This window comes from Arvicanthis niloticus, chromosome 23 (assembly GCF_011762505.2).
Source record: "Arvicanthis niloticus isolate mArvNil1 chromosome 23, mArvNil1.pat.X, whole genome shotgun sequence".
Lineage (NCBI taxonomy): Eukaryota > Metazoa > Chordata > Mammalia > Rodentia > Muridae > Arvicanthis > Arvicanthis niloticus.
Window position 1 is genome coordinate 30,478,723 of NC_133430.1, and position 19,258 is coordinate 30,497,980.

General features: G+C 41.7%; 1 protein-coding gene across 15 annotated transcripts in view; it reads right to left on the bottom strand.

The window, feature by feature from the left end:
* The window catches only part of Ttll5 (tubulin tyrosine ligase like 5), a 235,626-nt gene that overhangs the window by 105,291 nt on the left and 111,077 nt on the right, over window positions 1-19,258 (bottom strand). For 13 of the 15 annotated variants that reach the window (XM_076921612.1, XM_076921610.1, XM_076921611.1 and 10 more), the window contains one exon: window positions 10,317-10,501. In XM_076921612.1, coding sequence (XP_076777727.1) covers window positions 10,317-10,501 — 185 coding nt within the window. The remainder of the gene's footprint in view (window positions 1-10,316; window positions 10,502-19,258) is intronic. The other 2 variants (XM_076921608.1, XM_076921606.1) reach the window with 1 other exon arrangement.

Sequence of the window (19,258 nt, forward strand, 5' to 3'; positions counted from 1 at the left end):
AGTGATGGTAAGGCGAGACGGGGTTTCCTGCCATTTAAGAAGTAAAGTTAACTGGTGGCTCACACCTTCAATCCCAGTACTCAGGAGGCAGAGGCAGGCGGTTCTCTGTGAAGTTGAGGCCAGCCACCAGCCAGATCTACACATCAAGTTCTAGGACAGTCAGGACTACAATAGAGACACGGTTTCACTTCCACCTAACCCCCCCCCCCCCAAAGTAGTGAGTAGTGGAGTGGCAGATGTCACTCGAAGGCTAGCACGTGTGAGGTTCCATATCACCTCTGTCTGCACAGGCCACAAAGGAGAGCTTGCTTTGGAGTTAGAGGAAAGCAAGCAGGGACTAGAGTAAAAGCTGGGTGCCGCTCTGGCTGCTGCCTCACATCATTTTACAGACGATGAATGCCTGGTCTCAAAGCTCAGGCAAAGCTCTCAAATGCTCGAAATGACAGCTTTGACACAGAGTTTTGTTCCCTCTCTGCATAATGACTATACTGCATGGGTTCTCCTGCACTGAGACTCAAAGGGTTAGAAAAGCATTTGTGATCTCCATGACTAACCTTGGGTTTACCAGGCTGCTTGCACACTTCATGTCCCTTATGCTTTATCAAGATGGAGATGGAGATTCACCATCAAACATTTCGTTAGTAACAGCCTGATCCCTGAGTAACGGTGGCACGGCATGAAGGAATGGCATTCCTACCACCAGTCAACTGTACCATGGCATTCCCCTCAAAATCTTACATTTCTTGTCTAGGAAGATCTAGAGGGGTGCTGCAGAAAATGATTTTCTCATTGATGCACACAAATATTTACCAGGCACCTACTTTGGGTTTGCCATTCTTTTAAACATGGAGGAAGGTGGATGAAAGTAACCCTTGCCTCTATGGAGATGACAGTCTAACACCACCCTATTTTAATATTCATGAATGAACGAATCAATGATGGTGAGAGATTTGAATTTGGATCAAATTATCAATAATGATAGCTACATACCACCTCAAAGCTTTTAAGGGCTCTAAACTTGGAGACCGAGTGTCCTTGGTTTCCATGGATACCGAGAAGGAGCCTGTGTGGGATGTCTATGAACACTCTGGAACCGAACACAAGATTTCTGTATGTACACATTTTTTTTAAGGAGGATACACCTTTCATTTGATTCTCACAGGGATCACACAGACTGAAAGGAACATGGTTGTCTAGAGCTGCGTTTCCATCCCTCAGAAGCACACCAGTGCCACTGAAGAATGGTGTTCTCTGTTGTGTTCATACAGACAGACCCATTAGAACATGGGTGCATCTGCTTGGTGCTGTGGAGATGTCCCGCCCCCAGCTGTGGAGATCTGAATGGTCTAGAGTAGGGCAATGTGGTGGCTTACTCCCCCTAACTTGTTTCATGTGTATCTGTAGATCCAACAGTAATCCTTGAACAGGATATATCACATCTGCTCCAGACTAGTTCAAGGAGAACACAGAAAGGCAAGTGTGCACTTCTTATAAGCTGCTTACACGGGAAAAGAGTGATGAACACAACAAGAGTCACCCTTAAGCAGTCATACACTGAATATTTCTCCAAAGGCATTCTAAGAGTATTCATTAAACAACTAGCTACAATAAGCAATAAACACATGTTGTAAGGCAGTTTGAATTCCTTTTTTAATTCCTGGATGCTGATAAAATGAACCACAAGTTTATATTCCAATCACCAGGAGATAAGGGTTATAATGTTAGTCATATTCTAAAGGGGGCTGGCAAGTGCAAGGAATTGTGAAGCACTCCTGTGTTAGCACTCAGGGTTCCTGGCAACTGCCTTCCTCTCTTGAACTTCACCAGCTACATAACACCCTTATACACCCATAGTGCCAGACAATAGGAAGAGTTCCAGATCACGATTCTAGGGAAACCGACCTGAGAAAATGGCCAAGTCTCTTTGTAGTTTCCAATTTATGTATTCTGTTTTTGCAAGCTGGTGGGTGCCACTGATAGCCCATAGGTAGACTTACACATATTGGCAAGAGATTACCAAGGCTGGATTCTCTCTCCTCCCCCACCAAAAATAAAGCACTGAGCAGCCCACAGAATAATCTGATAAGGGCCTAATTCATTAAGTGGCCAGTCACCTTGACAGGACATATGTTTTAAAACCTGCATGTGGGAGGAGAGAGAGTGCTTGCAACCATGAAAGCAGAGATGCTTATTCTGGTGTCTCTGCAGGCTCAAGCAAAGGTGGAGTGATAGTTAACAGCAGGCTGATGTGATGCTTAGCCATTTCAGCCCAAGGAAAGAGCTATGTTCTGACTAAAAGAAGAGGCAGAGACCACTAAGATAAAACACAGCCACAGAGATGAGTTGTGGGTCAGTGACTTTCCAGTATGTGACCTTAACAGAGTCACTTGTTCCTACCAGCTTCTATTTCTTCATTATCATGAGCTTAAGAAAACAAAAACAAAAACAAACAAGAAAAAGCACTTTCCTCAGTCTTAAAATGGAAGAGACAATGCACACTAAGTGTTGTTAACATACTGTCTACGACAAAGAAGGAACGTGATGAGTGTCGGCTGCTGTGGTATGCAGGGCAGATGTGCTACAATCAATGAACAAGAATGGAAGCTCAGTAGTGTTAGTGTTACAGAGAATACAAAACCCAACAACATACAGAAATTCTTTTCCCTTTAGCAAGCACATGATCTAGAAAGTACAAGGTCCCGCAATAAGTGGTGGGTTAGAAAGAACTGCCATTATGTGGTTTACAGTCAAACAGGCAAGAGATGAAATGACTATCATCCACCTGCTTTAAAGAGTGGCTGGTGAAGGGCCGAAGGCAGAAACACAATAGGAAGACTTCTGGCTGTGGTGGCAGGTGCACTTCATCTGTTTATTAACCACTATGTCTGGGATGCATACTTTAGAGATACTGGGGTGGGGGAGGGGTTGGCTTGACAACTGTGCATAGTTTAATCTTCCCTGATCTCACAGTGCAGTGAAGGGGCACACTGAAGGAACAGGGATGTGCATCAGCAGTTGTGTTCTTGAGTAGCAGCACGTGACCCTGCGCTTGATCTCCAATACTGTATAATGATGATGATAATAATAAACAGTAAGCACATTTATTAAATAAAGTTGTCCCTCAGTATCCTTAAAGTATTAATTGTAGGGCCTCTTGAAGATACAAAAATCTATAAAATGATCACATTTCTTATGCAAAATATAATTACATTTGAATATAGCCTTTGCATATCCTCTCACAAAAACACCTACCAATAGATTACTTATATGATGTAAAGGATATAACTTAGTTATACTTAGTTGTTTAGGGGAAAGGTCTGTACAAGTTCAGAATTTATGAATAAAGATGCACACGGCCAGTTATCCAATCCCGGAGTCTGGTCTCAGTCATCACAGGACACCGAAATTTGAGGTGCTTACTGTCTGTTAACAGAGACAGAGCAACACACAATATGAAGAGGGAATCAGCATGACAGTGAATGAGTGAGATGACATTCTTGCAGTCTCTGGACAGATGTACAGATCAGACGTGGTGACCAGGAATCATTTCTCCTGAGAAGATGGCATACACTAAAGCATACAGACTAGCAGAAATCCTAGCTGAGCTACGAAAAATCCTGTGTAGGATTTTTTTCCATAGGAAAAATCCTACGGAACAAAGACAGGTGCCAGTACACTGTAGCCAGACTTTCAGTCAGATCAAGGGTAGCATCACTAGTTTGGGTTTCATATAGAGATTCTCTCTGAGCAAAGAATACTAGGGTCAGACCTGTGACTTAACATAACAAGAGGTCTTTAAAGATGAGGAAAAGCAAGAAGACACTGCCAGATCCTTTAAGAGGTACCTGTAGCTGTCCACTTGGAAGATAGTGAAGGCCTTTAGCAGAATAGTTGATGTAAGTTAAATAGACAAGATATGCAGCAGAGACACTGGAGTCAGAATGAACAAGACTTGGCAGCAGCTTGGTGCAGAGAGAATGTAGACACAGGTGCTGATAAGCCAGACTCCACTCTCAGGATTCTGGGGTGCCAACGCCACTAACAGCAGAGACCACAGGGAGAAGGAGAATGAACAGCTCTAAGATGTGCTGCATGGAGGAGTCTACCTGCGTGCTTCTGAGATATAGTCAAATATCCGGATGCTGGCAAGATAACTAGTTAAGGGGAAATGTCTAGCAGGCAGTGGGTATCTGGGCCTTGCCCTTAGCATAGAGCTATCACATAGAGCTGTGTTTAGGGGATTTATACCTTAAGGAAAGGTTCACTGGAAGATAACCACAGCGTGAAGGGGATAGAGCCCAAGGCCACCCCACATTCTTCACTCAAAACTACCGCAGCATCTTGGTTGCTTGTAGCTCTTTGTGTGGGGTTGAGGCCTTGTGAGCACTCCCCTTCTACATCAACAGGTCTACTGGTATCATCCTTGTTCAACTCATGTTTAGGAAGCCAAATTGGAAGACTTCATTGGTGTATCTTATGATATTTCCACACAACAAAATCATACAAAACCACTTCTTGTTCCTCTGGCTCTTACAATCTGAGCTTTGCCTTGTCTTCTGCAATGATGCCTAAGCTTTAGATGCAGGAGTTGAGTTGTAGATCTATCCGGATTTAGATGCAGGCGTTGAGACTGGGCTCCACAACTCTGCATTAGGATAGGTTGTGGTTTTCTGTAATGGTCTCTGCCTGTTGAGGAATAAGGACTACACTTATCTGTGGTATAAGAACAAATATTTGGAGTATAGTTAGGGGTTATGCTGGTGTAATAAAGTGGTAGTTACAGGTTCTCCTCCAAGATCCATAACCTCACTAGCCCTATAGCTGGCTCGGTTTCCAGTTCCAAGCATGATTTCCCTCTTTTTAAGCAGGTCTTAAGTCCAATTAGAGAGCTGCTGGTTACTGCCAAAGTATGCATGCCACTACCGAACCCTTAGAATTACTGTGCCATGCTGGTTGGTGTGCCTTTCAGGGATCATAGCTGGGCAGGACTTTTGGCCGTTTCCTTCTTTTGGACTTTTTTTTTTTTTTTTTGGTAGTGCCTTCTGGTACATGAAAGCTAGTTCTCAGGGAGGGGGCTTTTAGGTCAGATCCAGCTCAGGACCTCTAGGTCCTTTGTCTGAGGTACATGATGTGTGCAGCAAGTGATATGACTTATCTTCCACCACTGACCCTCTTCTTCTTTTTTTTTTTTTTTAAGATGAGGTAATCAAGGCCAGACAGTAACTTCCCAGTTCTCACTGACCCCAGAACTAATGTTTTCCCAATGTACCTTGCTGTCTTTCTAGAAACAGGAACAGGTAGCATATATGGTATCAAAAAGTATATTTTCTACCAAAAAAGACTGACTACAGAGTCAAAGGAAACAGGGAACAGTCATGAGACCAGAGCCTAAGTGCACAGCAGTGTGTGAGTTCAGATAAGCTCAGAATTGAAAAGGAAACTTCTGAAGCCAAGTCTTGTTGCCTGTAACGTCCAAGGAGGACACCAGCACCCAGTGCAAGGAGCCAGCACTGACTCAATGTCATTCTCCAAGTGGAACCTGTGAAACCGAGTCAGGGTCCACTGTGGACCTTCTGGTAGCTACTGAAGGAGATGGTGATAACGAGTCCCTGTGTGTGGGTGAGGAGTGCAGCACTAACGTACTGTCAAGCAAATGTTCATTACCTGATAGATCTGCCTGCAGCATTAGGCCTTAAGAGTCTCAGAGTGAAGAGCAAGGGAATGAAAGAAACCAAATGACTTTTTGTTCTGCTCCCCAACAAAATGAAAAATCTCAAAGGCTCAGAGCATCTCCTCCCTCTTCTGTGTCTGTCAGCACATTTCAGGAGGCCTGGCCACGTTGTTGCACGGCTGGCTGCGGAGCAGACTGACACAGCACACGGGTTCGTGGTAGGGCCCTGCCTGGGTGGTCTGCTCGTATCCCTTTGATTAAATTCCCAGGCTGGGAGAGCTGGAGCTGCTCCTAATGATAGCTGGGTCCTGAAATCTCAAACTTGCTGGCCAGAGAGGGCCAGTGCCCCTCTAATGCCCTGCCTACCGCTCCTCACCACAGGCTGGGCTCCTTCACCACAATCTTCTGTACACGAACAGCAATAACCACAAAGAGGCCTGTCTACACTGATCTGCCCTCCCTTGCAGTCCCAACTGAGGCAGAGGTAGTGAGATCTCACACCTAAGCTGAAGCCCTGTGCCAGCACAACCAGAACCCCTCCCCCCACAGGTCCAGATGCTTCTTAACACTGCTTTCAGAAGCACACACAACAATCATTAAAGATCCCATCCCAGAAGATGGCCACCCTCTCACACACCAAGGGAAAGGTCTAATCCAACCTGCTTGTTTTCTAAGGTATACACTGAATCACCGTGTGCTGAGAATATATTACACACCTCTTTTACTGAGACTGCACACATACTATACAAACCTTGTGAAGGGGCCATTGCTTATATGTAGAGAATGTCTGCTATTCTTGTGTGTTCTAGGATGTAAATAAAGCTGACTCATAGCAAAAATGATAAAAAGGAAATTCCAGAAATCAGCTTCTGCTTTTAACAATATAAATTCCTTGAAAATGCAGGCCTTAATATAAATTCTTAGTTTCCCAAAGCCTTATAACCAGTTGTAGGCTTAAGAACCTTCTCCATCCAATTTACCATTCTTTAGTATGGCACTGCCTCATCCTCCAGCTCCACCTCTTCTCAGTTACCCGAGCAGCCCAGATCAAACATGTGTGTGAGTGGTATGTAGTCACCTACACAAGCGCTCTGCCCCTCTGCAGGCCTCCTAAGGGGTGCAGTTGAAGTATTCAGAGCGTAATCCCCAGGTCCCACTCATCACCCAACCTGCTGCCACACATACTAGGGCTCCTGGGGGTCGATTCTGCCCTTCCTATGATACAGTTGAATGAGAGCTCCCAAGAGACTGCTTTGCCTTGTTTCTATTCCCACTGACAAGCTGAGTTACCCTCGGGCAGTTATGCTATTCTCCAAAGAAACAGCTTGGGATGCTCCTGGCTATTTAGAATCATGTGGGTGGCTGTCCCTTTCATAAGACCATGAGTTACTTCTTGGTCAGCATGACATCACAACATCAATGGTTACCACCAAAGCTAGGAATGCTCTTAAGAGTTTGGATAAAGTGTTTTGTTTTAAATGAATAATCACAACAAAATACAGAGTTTTCTAGAAAATGCCACTGACTACTTTAACAGGCTAAGTAGCTAAAATTACAGATAAAGATAAAATGTTTTTTCAAAAATACCTACAATTTAATTTTGTACAAATCTTCAATATAGTACAAATAATTTAAAATCTGCCTTCCTTGTTCAATAAAAGTCTATTAACTCCTTGGCTACAAAATAAATAATATTTTATGGGACATAACTAAAGCAATGCTCAGAGGAAAATTCATAGCCTTTAATATAGCATGGTTAAAAGGAAATTAGAAATTTAACTCAAGAAATAGAGAACTAAAGATAAGAAAAACACAAAGAATGAATTAGTAAAGATAATGCTGGCAGGGCGGTGGTGGGGCACGCCTCTAATCCCAGCACTTGGGAGGCAGAGGCAGGCGGATTTCTGAGTTCAAGGCCAGCCTGGTCTACAGAGTGAGTTCCAGGATAGCCAGGGCTACACAGAGAAACCCTGTCTCAAAAAACCAAAAAAAAAAAAAAAAAAAAAGAAAGAAAGAAAGAAAAAAAAGATAATGCCATAAAATAATCTTATAATAATAAAAAAGCAATAATATAAATATAGAATTAATCTTTTGGGGGGAGGGGACAGTGCAGTTCCAGACAGACTTACTCCGTGTAGCCCTGGCTGTCCTCAAACTCAGAAATCCGCCTGCCTCTGCCTCTGCCTCTGCCTCCTGAGTGCTGGGATTGAAGGTATGCACCATGACTGTCCAGCTTAGAACGGATCATATGAAGGGGAGTCAGTTATCTACTGGCCAACGCAAAAAAATGAGAAAAAGAAAAGAAAGCAGAAATACACGCAGGAACTGAAGATGAAGACTGTATTAAGTCAGGGAAACCCTGGCACCTGAGGAGGTTTCTGTCTGAACACAAAGCTGCTTGTGCTGACAGCAACGGTTAGCACCCAGGTGCTGGTTCAGAGACTCCTGGAGTTCCTGCCCACTTTCCTGCAGGAAGCCACAGGCATTTATCACTCAGCTCCATTAAGAAATGGAAACAGCTTTCCTTTTAAACAGAACAGAAAAGAGAAGGCAGCTAGAGAACAAATGTATCAGAGTGTATATTAACAGCCATTACAATGTATTATTACTTACTAAGCAAAAGAAAAAAATAACAGAAGTTTTCAAATTAGAAATTAAATTCTTGTGTCCTTTGAGAGGAAATGGCTGCAAAACATGCAACAAAGCTTTTCTATACTAAAATGCACTCACCTAACAACTCCCTTTCAACACACAAGAAACAATGTATTCCTAAAGCCTTAAGGGCTGAAGTAACAGTATTTCCCAAGTACACAACATTTAGACTTTGCAAAGACACTTTTACACTCCATCCTTAGGACCCAGTCCTGTTTCCCCCAGCAATGAACACATTCTGAGGCTGAGAAATGAAGTGCTCCAGGTCATATAGGCAGTCAGTAGGAGATGGACGTAGTCTTGGACTGGCTAATCCAACCCTTCCTAGGTGCTCCACCTGGGTTTTTTTGCACAGCCCAGCACCCCTCTAAGGACTTCATCACACAAGCACCCTACTGTGGAGACTCTGAAAGTTAAGACTGACATCTAATGGCAGATTCTGAGGCTTACAAAGAAGAGTTGATGGACTTGTAGAGCACAGGTCCCGGGATTGTAGTGAGAAAGACTGAAGGGAGATAGCTTCCCAGGGAGGCTAGAGAACCTGGAGATTACAAGATCCGGGACTTAGAACTTTCTGGACTCTGCAACACAGCAAATAATAGAAACTGGGAATATATGAACACTAATATTGACTATTTCTTATAGTAATCACAAGGAAAATAATGTCTTGATGCTTCTGCATGTTTAGTTATCTGGAAGGCTAATGCCAGCTAGAGCCCAGCAGCTGTTACTTTTCTTATGGACAGCGGACACTTTCCAACTTCTTCTCCATTTAGTAGGATCATGTCTAGTCCCATTGGTCCGTGCCTAGCCTAACTATCCAGTGCCCTTCAAGTCTGATTACCAGCTTGTTACATTTCTTTGCTTCTAGCTGCACCTTAGGCCTCTTCATCTATTGGTTCCAAACTACTAGGCATCGGAAACAATCCCTGCCTAACTGCTGAGAGGAGGTCAAGGTTGAGCCACAGCCATGTCAGGATTCTCTCTCTGTGCTCAAAAAAAAAAAATTTTTTTTTTTTTTTTGAACAGAGAACTAGGGTACCACCAGAGAATGGTGTGTTGTTTACTTTCATACGTATTTGAAACAACTTTATCTTCATACCTCCCCAGATTTAATTATCATTATGGAGTTACAACCAATTTTAAAAACTAGCATAAGAGATACAGAAAGATATAACCACTTGTGAGGATCATGGAGCTATTAAATACCACATTTAGAGATTTCTGATTCCATTTAGCATTAAGGAAGAAGGTTTCTACTAATTAATACCATGGAGACTACCAGATGAGAACAAAGAGAACCCAAAGATGGTAAAAGTGTCGTGTACCATACATGTGCACACAGACACATGCACCCCAGAGTCAGTGCCCTAGTGTCTGCTTGTGCCACATCTTCATCAATAATCGTTAGACATGAAACATTCTCAGATCGGGAACTAAATGGAAAGATGGGCCGAGGTTGACAACAAAGCTATGACTTTGATAAAAAAGATGTCCTACAAAACACCAGGACTCACTGGAAAATTTTAAGAACGAAAGAAGTTAATTTAAAGGATCCTAGGCTGGCAAGATGAGTCAGTGAGTTAAGGCAAAAGTTTGCCAAACCTGGTTTAATCCCTGGGATGCACATGGTGAAAGAATGGGCTACTGTAATTGACCTGTCACTTCACAAACAACAAGTGATGCATGCAAATGAACGTGTGTTTTAATCACTTTATATTTACAGATGAAATTTAGATGTTATCTATGCAATACTATATACCATAACATAAGAGCCATTAACAGATTGAACATTGCAATGCCTGTAAGAGTTATTTTTTTTACAGTTAGGGAGAAACAGTTCAGTTTTATAAATATAAATGGACAGAACAGAGACTCACTGGAGACCATGAGCACACAGGAACAGCCAAGTGACAGAAGGACCAGTATGCCCTGCCCCGGCACCCCAACTCCCAGAACAACAGGGCTCAGTGGCAGCCTGGTGTGCCCCTACCTGCTGGGTGAGGAGACTGATGTGGCTGGCTGGAGAGTACTGCCTGGCTGCCTGCTTCTCCGCCAGCCGCTGGAGTTCAGCCGTAACCAGACTTTGGTTGTACCTTCTGTTAAATGACACATCTTCACCTTCTTTTTGTGTCTTGGCTATTCCTGAATGATGCTTGTGTGGATGGCATGACCCTGCTGAAAAAGGAAAAAGAGTTCTCACCGACTTAAGAATCACGTCTTGAATAAAATTACAACAGTGGCAAAGAAACAGCAGGGCAACAGACACTGATGAATCAATCCTAGGGAGCTCTAACAGCATAAAAGCCAAAGACGATCTTCAAATTGTCAGAAAACTCGACATAAACCCTTGCCATACCCTAGAAAGCCTTCCTATAGCCAAATGATCACGTGTTTATCAATGTGTGACAGCTTATGAAGGACTGCTATCACAGGGAGCTGGGAAGAGCCAAGGTTAGGATTGACAGGAATTCAGCAGCAAGGCATTGGGCCCTATCCTCGGTATCACTAGGAACACAGGAGAACCCGAACAGTGACATTCTTACTCTTTTTTGGTTTATTACGTCCATACATGTGTCAGTCTGTGGCATCAATGGCAGCAGCACTCACACTATGTACAATGCTCCAAAAGCAAGCAGGCATGACAGAGAAACCAAGTATACTTAGAAAACTAGCAGTGACTGAATTCACAAGGGACTGGCCTCTCAGATTTAAACTTTCTTTTTTTCAACTCTTTGGTCACAATAAAATCAAGGGTCAAGTTTACCTCTGATTATAAGACCTCACTGAAAAGCTATTTTTAAAACCACAAATGTAGAAAAACTGTATTTCGGTTCTATCCACTTACTTATGTATCTTTGTGGTGCTGGGGACTGAGCCAGGACTCTTAAGCTCCCAGCCCCCTTCTGTCCTTTAACAAGGCTAATGAAAGCATGCTCATTCAGCTTATGTAATGTGGCGGCATGCCTTTAAAAGGCCTCTTCATGTTTACTGTGTTAGCTGGCATAGACATCTAGTCTTCCAATGTATGTGTATGTTACAAGTGCAGTATGACGAGCACCTGTAACTTTCAATAAGCCCCGGAGCTACATTAGAAACAGCATAGTAACCAACGTGCTCCTCCACGTGGGATCTCCCTTTCACTCTTTTCCTTTTGTACAACATCATTTTATCATATACTTACGAGTTTTCCTGTGGATATATGTCTACACAGAGATATATATCTGTGTGTATATGTATGTATCTGTATATATGTGTGTATAAAAGTCTCAGAGAATAAAAAAGTTTAATGATAGATTGTTATATTTATCAGTTAAAACTCACTGAGTTTAGTTTGTAGTGCCTATATACCCCACCCTCCCACACACACTCCTATATAGAAAGAGATATATACATATATACTAGATAACTTGGTTCTTCTCAGGCTCTATTAAAACGGCATCTCACAACAGTAGTTCCCCAATGTTAGCTTTCATCCTTTAGCACGACATTACCAAGAGGCATCCTCACTGGATGAGTGTATATAAACTCATGTTTGTTTGTTTTTGTTGTCTTGTTATCCCTCCTTCCATCAGCAGTTCCTTTGAACCAACTGCAATTATAAACAGCACAGTGCACACTCACGCACACACAGCGGCAGGGCTTTGCTTGTGCCTGTGCCCAGGAGTGGGACTGCTGGGTCACAGGGTACATGTATTTTCAAACTGAAGTGACAGTACCAGAGTGGTATGCTTTACACTCCCACACAAGCATTCTTGCTGGCCCACACATCTTTTACTGTTTGGGACTGTCAAACATTTGAGGGCTCCCTTCTCTAACAGGCTAATAGTTGCATAATAAGAATGATGTTGGATGTTGCTGCCATCCTCAGAAATCTCATCATTTTTATATTGTCTTTTTCTTGAGTTATTAGAGTTGTGCTTCTGTTTTTTAAATTCTGCTCCATATAATAAATCTGCAAATAGGTTTTTTTAGGTATTAAGTTCTACATCTGAAAAACTGTTTTTGTTTTTGAATCAGGATCTTACTGTATTTGCCCAGGCTGGCTTCCTGAGCTCATGATACTCCTGCCTACACAACCAAGTGTAGGTGTCAGCATTCACAACTGAAATTTATTTTTAAATATGGGTGCGGCAGGGATCTGATCTCACTTGCCACAGCATCATTTATGAGAAAGACCCTTTCCAACTGATGAGCAATGCCACCAACTGTGTTGACTTTCTTAGCTTTGTTTCTTAACTTTCTCCCATGCTCCTTTGGTCATTCTGTGCTTTTGCAAATACCTTTACAGAAGTTATGTAAGAATTAACAAGAGCTCAGTCCTCCATTCTCTTATCACTTAGAACAGGCTTATCGAGTTAGACAGTAAACTTGCTGAGGTTTTCTGAGTGAACTTTTGAACCCAGAGCTCCGTTTAATGACTAAGACCTGAAGCTTCCTTCCTAGGCCCACACACATCATATCTGCCCACCGACTTGGATTTTCTCTGAAGACATTTGACATTTTATAAAAATTCTTTTCTAAACTTTTCCCAGAGTAGATTATAGTTTTATGCTATTGTCTAACATGCTTTTAAAAAACAGTTTAATGGGTAATAATGGATTGAAATGCTGTGTATAATTAATACCAAGGAATTTAAACTTTGGAGTATGGATGGTCTCTGGTAGGCTGACCATTCTTCTTTGGATGCCCACATTACCAAGAGTATATAGGTACCACAAATTAGACTCAGTGGGTATCACCTGATAAATATAACAGAATCTACCATTAAACTTTTTTTATTCTCTGAGACTTTCATAAAATATATTTTCATTATATTGATTATATTAACCACTCTCTCCCAATACTTTTTCACCACTCACCAAACCTTCTGTTCTCTTTTTTTATTACATATATTTTCAGTTGAAACAATTGTTTTTCGATACTATGAATGCTGAACAGAAGCAACATTAGAGAGAACCCTTGCCTTGCCCATGAAGTAAAGGACAGGACAATGGTCACCATCACTCATTTAGACTCACCCATCTATAGGTCTAGGGCTGACGCCCTCTTGCCCTCTTTTCAGGTTAATAGGGACCTTCTCTTTTTAGTATTCAGAATTGTTATGAGTGAGTTTGGAGTTTACTTTTTCTGAATTTATAATGATGTCATGAATGTCTTTTTTTTTTTCTTTAGCCTGTCACTGTGGCAGGTGGTACTGGTGGGTCATGCCCACACTTAGCCTTGCTTATGGTACACACTACCTTTCAGATGTGGCTAGATATAGCAGGCTTTTATTTTGATTAAAATTTTTGCATTTACATTTATAAACAAAGCTGGTAATTTCCCTTCTTATCACTAACTAATTTGTTTTTCAAGACAAACTTAGTCAAACAAAATGGATCAAAGTACTTTTCCATTCTCTAGTAATTTTTAATATTAGAATTATCTACTTCTAGAAAGAGCATTACAAATTACCTACCAAATTATCTGGGCCTTATGATTTCTTTTAAAGAAGAATTTTAGCTCCTTTGTCAAAGATCAAGTGACCATAGCTGTGTGGGTTCATTTCTGGGTCTTCAATTCTATTCCATTGATCTTCCTGCCTGTCTCTGTACCAATACCATGCAGTTTTTATCACTATTGCTCTGTAGTACAGTTTGAGGTCAGGGATGGTGATTCCCCCAGAAGTTCTTTCATTGTTGAGAATAGTTTTCGCTATCTTGGGTTTTTTGTTATTCCAAATAAATTTGAGAATTGCTCTTTCTAACTCTGTGAAGAATTGAGTTGGGATTTTAATAGGGATTGCATTGAATGTTTAGCTTACTTTCAGCAAGATGGCCATTTTTACTATATTAATCCTGCCAATCCATGAGCATGGGAGATCTTCTTCGATCTTTCTTCAGGGACTTGAAGTTCTTGTCATATAGATCTTTCATTTGCCTGGTTAGATTCACACCAAGGTATTTTATATTATTTGTGACTATTGTGAAAGGTGTCATTTACCTAATTTCTTTCTCAGCCTGTTTATCCTTCAAATAGAGGAAGGCTACTGATTTGTTTGAGTTGATTTTATAACCAGCCACTTTGCTGAAGTTGTTTATCAGGTTTAGGAGTTCTCTAGTGGAAGTTTTGGGGTTACTTAAGTATACAGTGGAAAAAGGACAGCATTTTCAACAAATGGTGCTGGTTCAACTGGAGGACAACAAGTAGAAGAGTGCAAATGGATCCATTCTTATCTCCTTGTACAAAGCTCAAGTCCAAGTAGATAAAGAACCTTCACATAAAACCAGATACACTGAAACTAATAGAAGAGAAGGTGGGGAAGAACCTTGAATACTTGGGCACAGGGGAAAATTTCCTGAACAGAACACCAATGGTTTATGCTCTAAGATTAAGAATTGACAAATGGGACCTCATAAAATTATAAAGCTTTTGTAAGGGAAAGAACACTGTCAGTAGGACAAAATGGCAACCAATAGATTGGAAAAAGATCTTTAGTAATCCCACATCCGATAGGGGGCTAATATTTAATATATATAAAGAACTCAAGAAATTAGACTCCAGACAACCAAATAACCCTATTAAAAATGGGGTACAAAGCTAAACAAAGAATTCTCAGCTGAGGAAACTCGAATGACTGAGAAGCACCTAAAGAAATGTTCAGGATCCCTAGTCATCAGGGAAATGCAAATCAAAACAACCCTGAGATTCCACCTCACACCAATCAGAATGGCTAAGATCAAAAACTCAGGCAACAGTAGATGCTGGCAAGGATGTGGAGAAACAGGAACAGTCCTCCATTGTTGGTGGGATTGCAAGATGATACAACCACTCTGGAAATCAGTCTAGCGGGTTCTCAGAAAATTGGACATAGCATTACCTGAGGACCCAGCTATACAACTCCTGGGCATATACCCAGAAGATGCTCCAACATATAACAAGGACATATGCTCCACTATGTTGCAGTCTCATTTATAATAGCCAGAAGCAGGAAAGAACCCAGATGCCCTTCAACAGAGGAATGGATAAAAAATGTGGTACATTTACACAATAGAGTACTACTCAGCTATTAAACAATGAATTCGAAAAATTCTTAGGTCAATGGATGGAACTAGAAAATATCATCCTGAATGAGGAAACCCAATCACAAAAGAGCACACATGGTATTCACTCACTGATAATTGGATATTAGCCCAGAAGCTTGTAATACCCAAGATTCAACTCACAGACCACATGAAGCTCATGAAGAAGACCAAGTGTGGGTGCTTCGGTCCTTCTTAGGAGAAGTAACAAAATACTCAAGGAAACAAATAGGGAGACAAAGTGTGGGACAGAAACTGAAGGAGGGGCCGCCTGGAGACCATCCCACCAGGGTATCTATCCCATGTGCAGTCACCAAAGGTAGACGCTGATGTGGATGTCAGGAAGTGCATGCTGACAGGAGCCTGATATAGCTGTCTCCTTAGAGGTCTGCCAGAGCCTGACATATTCAGAGGCGGATGCTCACAGCTAACCATTGAACTGATCATGGGGTTCCCAATGGAGGAGTTAGAGAGAAGGAGCTGAAGGAGCTGAAAGGGTTTGCAGCCCCACGAGGAGAGCAACAAGCAGGGCCCCCAGGGTCTAAAACACCAGCCTGGGAGCACATAGGGAGGGACCCATGGCTCCGGCTGTATATGTAGGGGAGGATGGCCTTGTTGGGCATAGGTGGGAGAGGAGATCCTTGGTCCCATGAAGGCTGGAAGCCGAGTGTGGGGGAATTTGAGGATGGGGAGATGGGAATGGGGGCGTAGGTAGGGGCACATCCTCATAGAAGCAGGAGAAGAGGGGATGGGATAGGGGGTTCCTGGGTGGGAGAGGAATGGGGTAAGGGAATAACATATGAAATGAAAATAAAATGTCCAATAAAAAATTTAAAAAATAAAAATTTTTAAAAAAAGAAGAATTTTAAGTACTATACCAATTATTTATAGTCATAGGACTATTCTGGCTTTCCTCATGGTTCTGAGTCAATTTTTTTTTTTTAAAGATTAAAAAATTTTATTAAGTATCCCAAAGTAGACTGTATATTACAAATTCAGATCAGAGTAATAATATTAAAACTATTTTCAGTAGTACCATAAACTATACCTGAAGACAAAACCAAATATTAAACTGGTAAGCATATACTGAAATCTCATGTTTAAAACAACTTTGTCTAGAAAATTCACATACATGTGTCATAGTCATATGTCATATGTTGGCAGATCTACATTTAACAAACTCATGAACCAGTTTTCATGCTTAGAATAAACTGTCAAGGTTGTACAAGCTTATAATTTTTAAAGTGCATGACAGAATACTTTATATGACAAACACTTTCCTATATATTGCCCTTCTGTGAAAGCTACTCATAAGTAGACAGAAGACTAGATGACTAAATGGGCCCTCAGAGAATCTCTATTAGGTTAGGTCCAGGAATTACAGGAGCAAATTTTAGCCTAGGTGTTCTGAGGGTTCGGAAACAAAATTTCTCAGAAACTTTATACTTGCCTATTTGTCCTATACAAAAGGCATCCACAACAAATTGATCTGTTTACCTACAATTAACTACTTAAAACAGCATTATGTATCCTGTTGACTTTTGCCTAGGTTAGATAAAAAAATCTGTGGACAGATGATTAACAGGAATATATTCTCATTCTCTCAGTCTCTGTCTCTCTTTCTCTTCCCTCTGACCTCCCTCAATACAGGGTCTTACACTGTAACCCAAGATGGCCTTGAGCATGTGGTAAGCCTTCTGTCTCAGACTTCTGGTTCTTTGCACTGAATCCAGACCTCATTCACACTAGGCAATTAGACTACCACTAATTCTATACAGAGTAGGCAGTTAACTAAGCATTCCAAAATCTTTGGTTCTGCAGATCATTATATATAGTGATATTTGCTGCCCAAAGCTAGAATATCGAAAATCAAGTCCACATTAGACTAGGCACAAAATTGAAGAGAAATCTGACTGGGCTTAAAAGGAACCAGTATAATGGGATAATATTAGAAGACAGCAACTTGGTCAACTAAATGAGACCCAGCTCTGTTTCAGGTAGAGGTAATATGGCAATGGCTCTGAACTCACAAATCACATAATTTGACCTGTAATGCTTAGATACAGTAAGAACTTTTCATTGTATCTATTTAGTGTGTGTGTGTGTGTGTGTGTGTGTGTGTGTGGTGTCCTCTCATGCTAGAGAGGAGCTCTGAGCACACTGGAGCCTGCGGATTGGGTGACAGGCAATTTGAGGTTCTCTCCTTCCACTATTTGGGTCCCAGGGATCAAACTCATATCAGAGTTGGTGACAAGTGCTTTTACCTGCTAAGCCATCTCACTAGCACCCAAGTCCCAGTTTTATTTCTAAGTAACTCTGTCATGCAACATTCAAAGTTACAAAGGAACCTTGAACTAGGAAATGACACATCTTATGAGTACTTACTTAACCCTGGGCCTGAATGAAAGCACCCTCGTCTCATTTAATCTTTTAAACATTTCAAGAGTCAGAAACCACAGGTGATGTCTTCAGCCATAAACTGGTCTATTTTTTGTAGATAAGTCTTGCCCTCCTTTGATTCCCTCCCCTCCCCCCCCCCCCCCCCCCCACCCTCCAATAAAGGTAAGAAGGTAGCCTGAGAATTCTGGACAAGAAGAACTATCCCTCCTCAGCATTGTCACCTCAGGCCTTCTGTGGGGAATGGCAGGAACATCCTGAAGCACATGGCCCTGAGGGCCTGGAGAACTCATCAAGCACTGAAGTGTCATGGAGGCCACACTGATCTCAGTAACTGATCTCAGCTACTCTTAGGGATGCCCAGCTTTAGTTACTATTATTTAATCTCAGTGGCCAATGTCAATAACTGTCATCAAGAGCAGGGCAAATTCGCCATGCTTAGGAAAGTAGCTGGCTGTTGTAAACTGAGAGAGCATCTGCTTCTCAGGGTCTCTCTGGAAATACCCTTGGCAACATAACTACCAACACGTTAATATAAAAGGTATCTTCAAGCAAATCAGGCTAATGGACCAGAAAGTAGTCATATTAGGAGAATAACAGCATATTCAGGGAGGGAAGAAAAGTGTCAGCTGAAAAGGGTCAGGTGGTGGGCACACCTGACCCAAGGTCTCGGGACACTCAGCAGAATTCAAAGGTTAAGCAGCACTGGCTTCAGTATGACTGAATCGCGGAGTCATTTTCAGAGGCAAACCTCACCTACAAATTCTGGGAAATTTTCTCCAAGGTAGGGCAGAACCTAAAACCTAAAGCCAAACCAGAGGGAAGACAAGTTTACCCATCCTCAATGGAGGGAAGACCACAGAACCTCTGTGCGCAGGACCAAGAGAGTTTGTATTCTGAATACTCGCAGACCTTGCACTCCAATGATAGATATGAGAAAAGTAACTTGAACAAGGGTGGGTAAGATCTCCTGGCAGAAGGTGGGAGCTTTCAAGGAACATGATGTAAACATACTTACTTCTAGATATTGAGTTCAAGCAAATGATCCTCTCCAGATAGGGTGGGTTTGTCCTCAAGAACACCATTATCTGTTTTGTTTTGATGTATAAAAATACATAGGGTTGGCAATCTAAAACTTGGGTACATATTCTCTGGACTTATTTTCTAGGAGAGAACTGATTTATGATCTGTCATTAGGATACAAGTTTGCTAATAATTATAACAATCTGATTAGCTGCTTATGGCGACAGTATTCCTACATGGAGGCTGCATCCTCATAGACTGTTGCTTGTCATTCAACAAAGACAGTTTCATGGTGAAGTTAAAATTTGGAAGCAGATGGCTTCAAGTTACTTCCTCCCAGTTTTTCTTTTTCTTTTTTCTTTCTGCCAGCCCATTCTCTCAGATATTCTGGTTTCCATTTTGGTAATTAGACTTTCAAAGGGAAATCTGCAAGGCTGCCATGAAGCACATC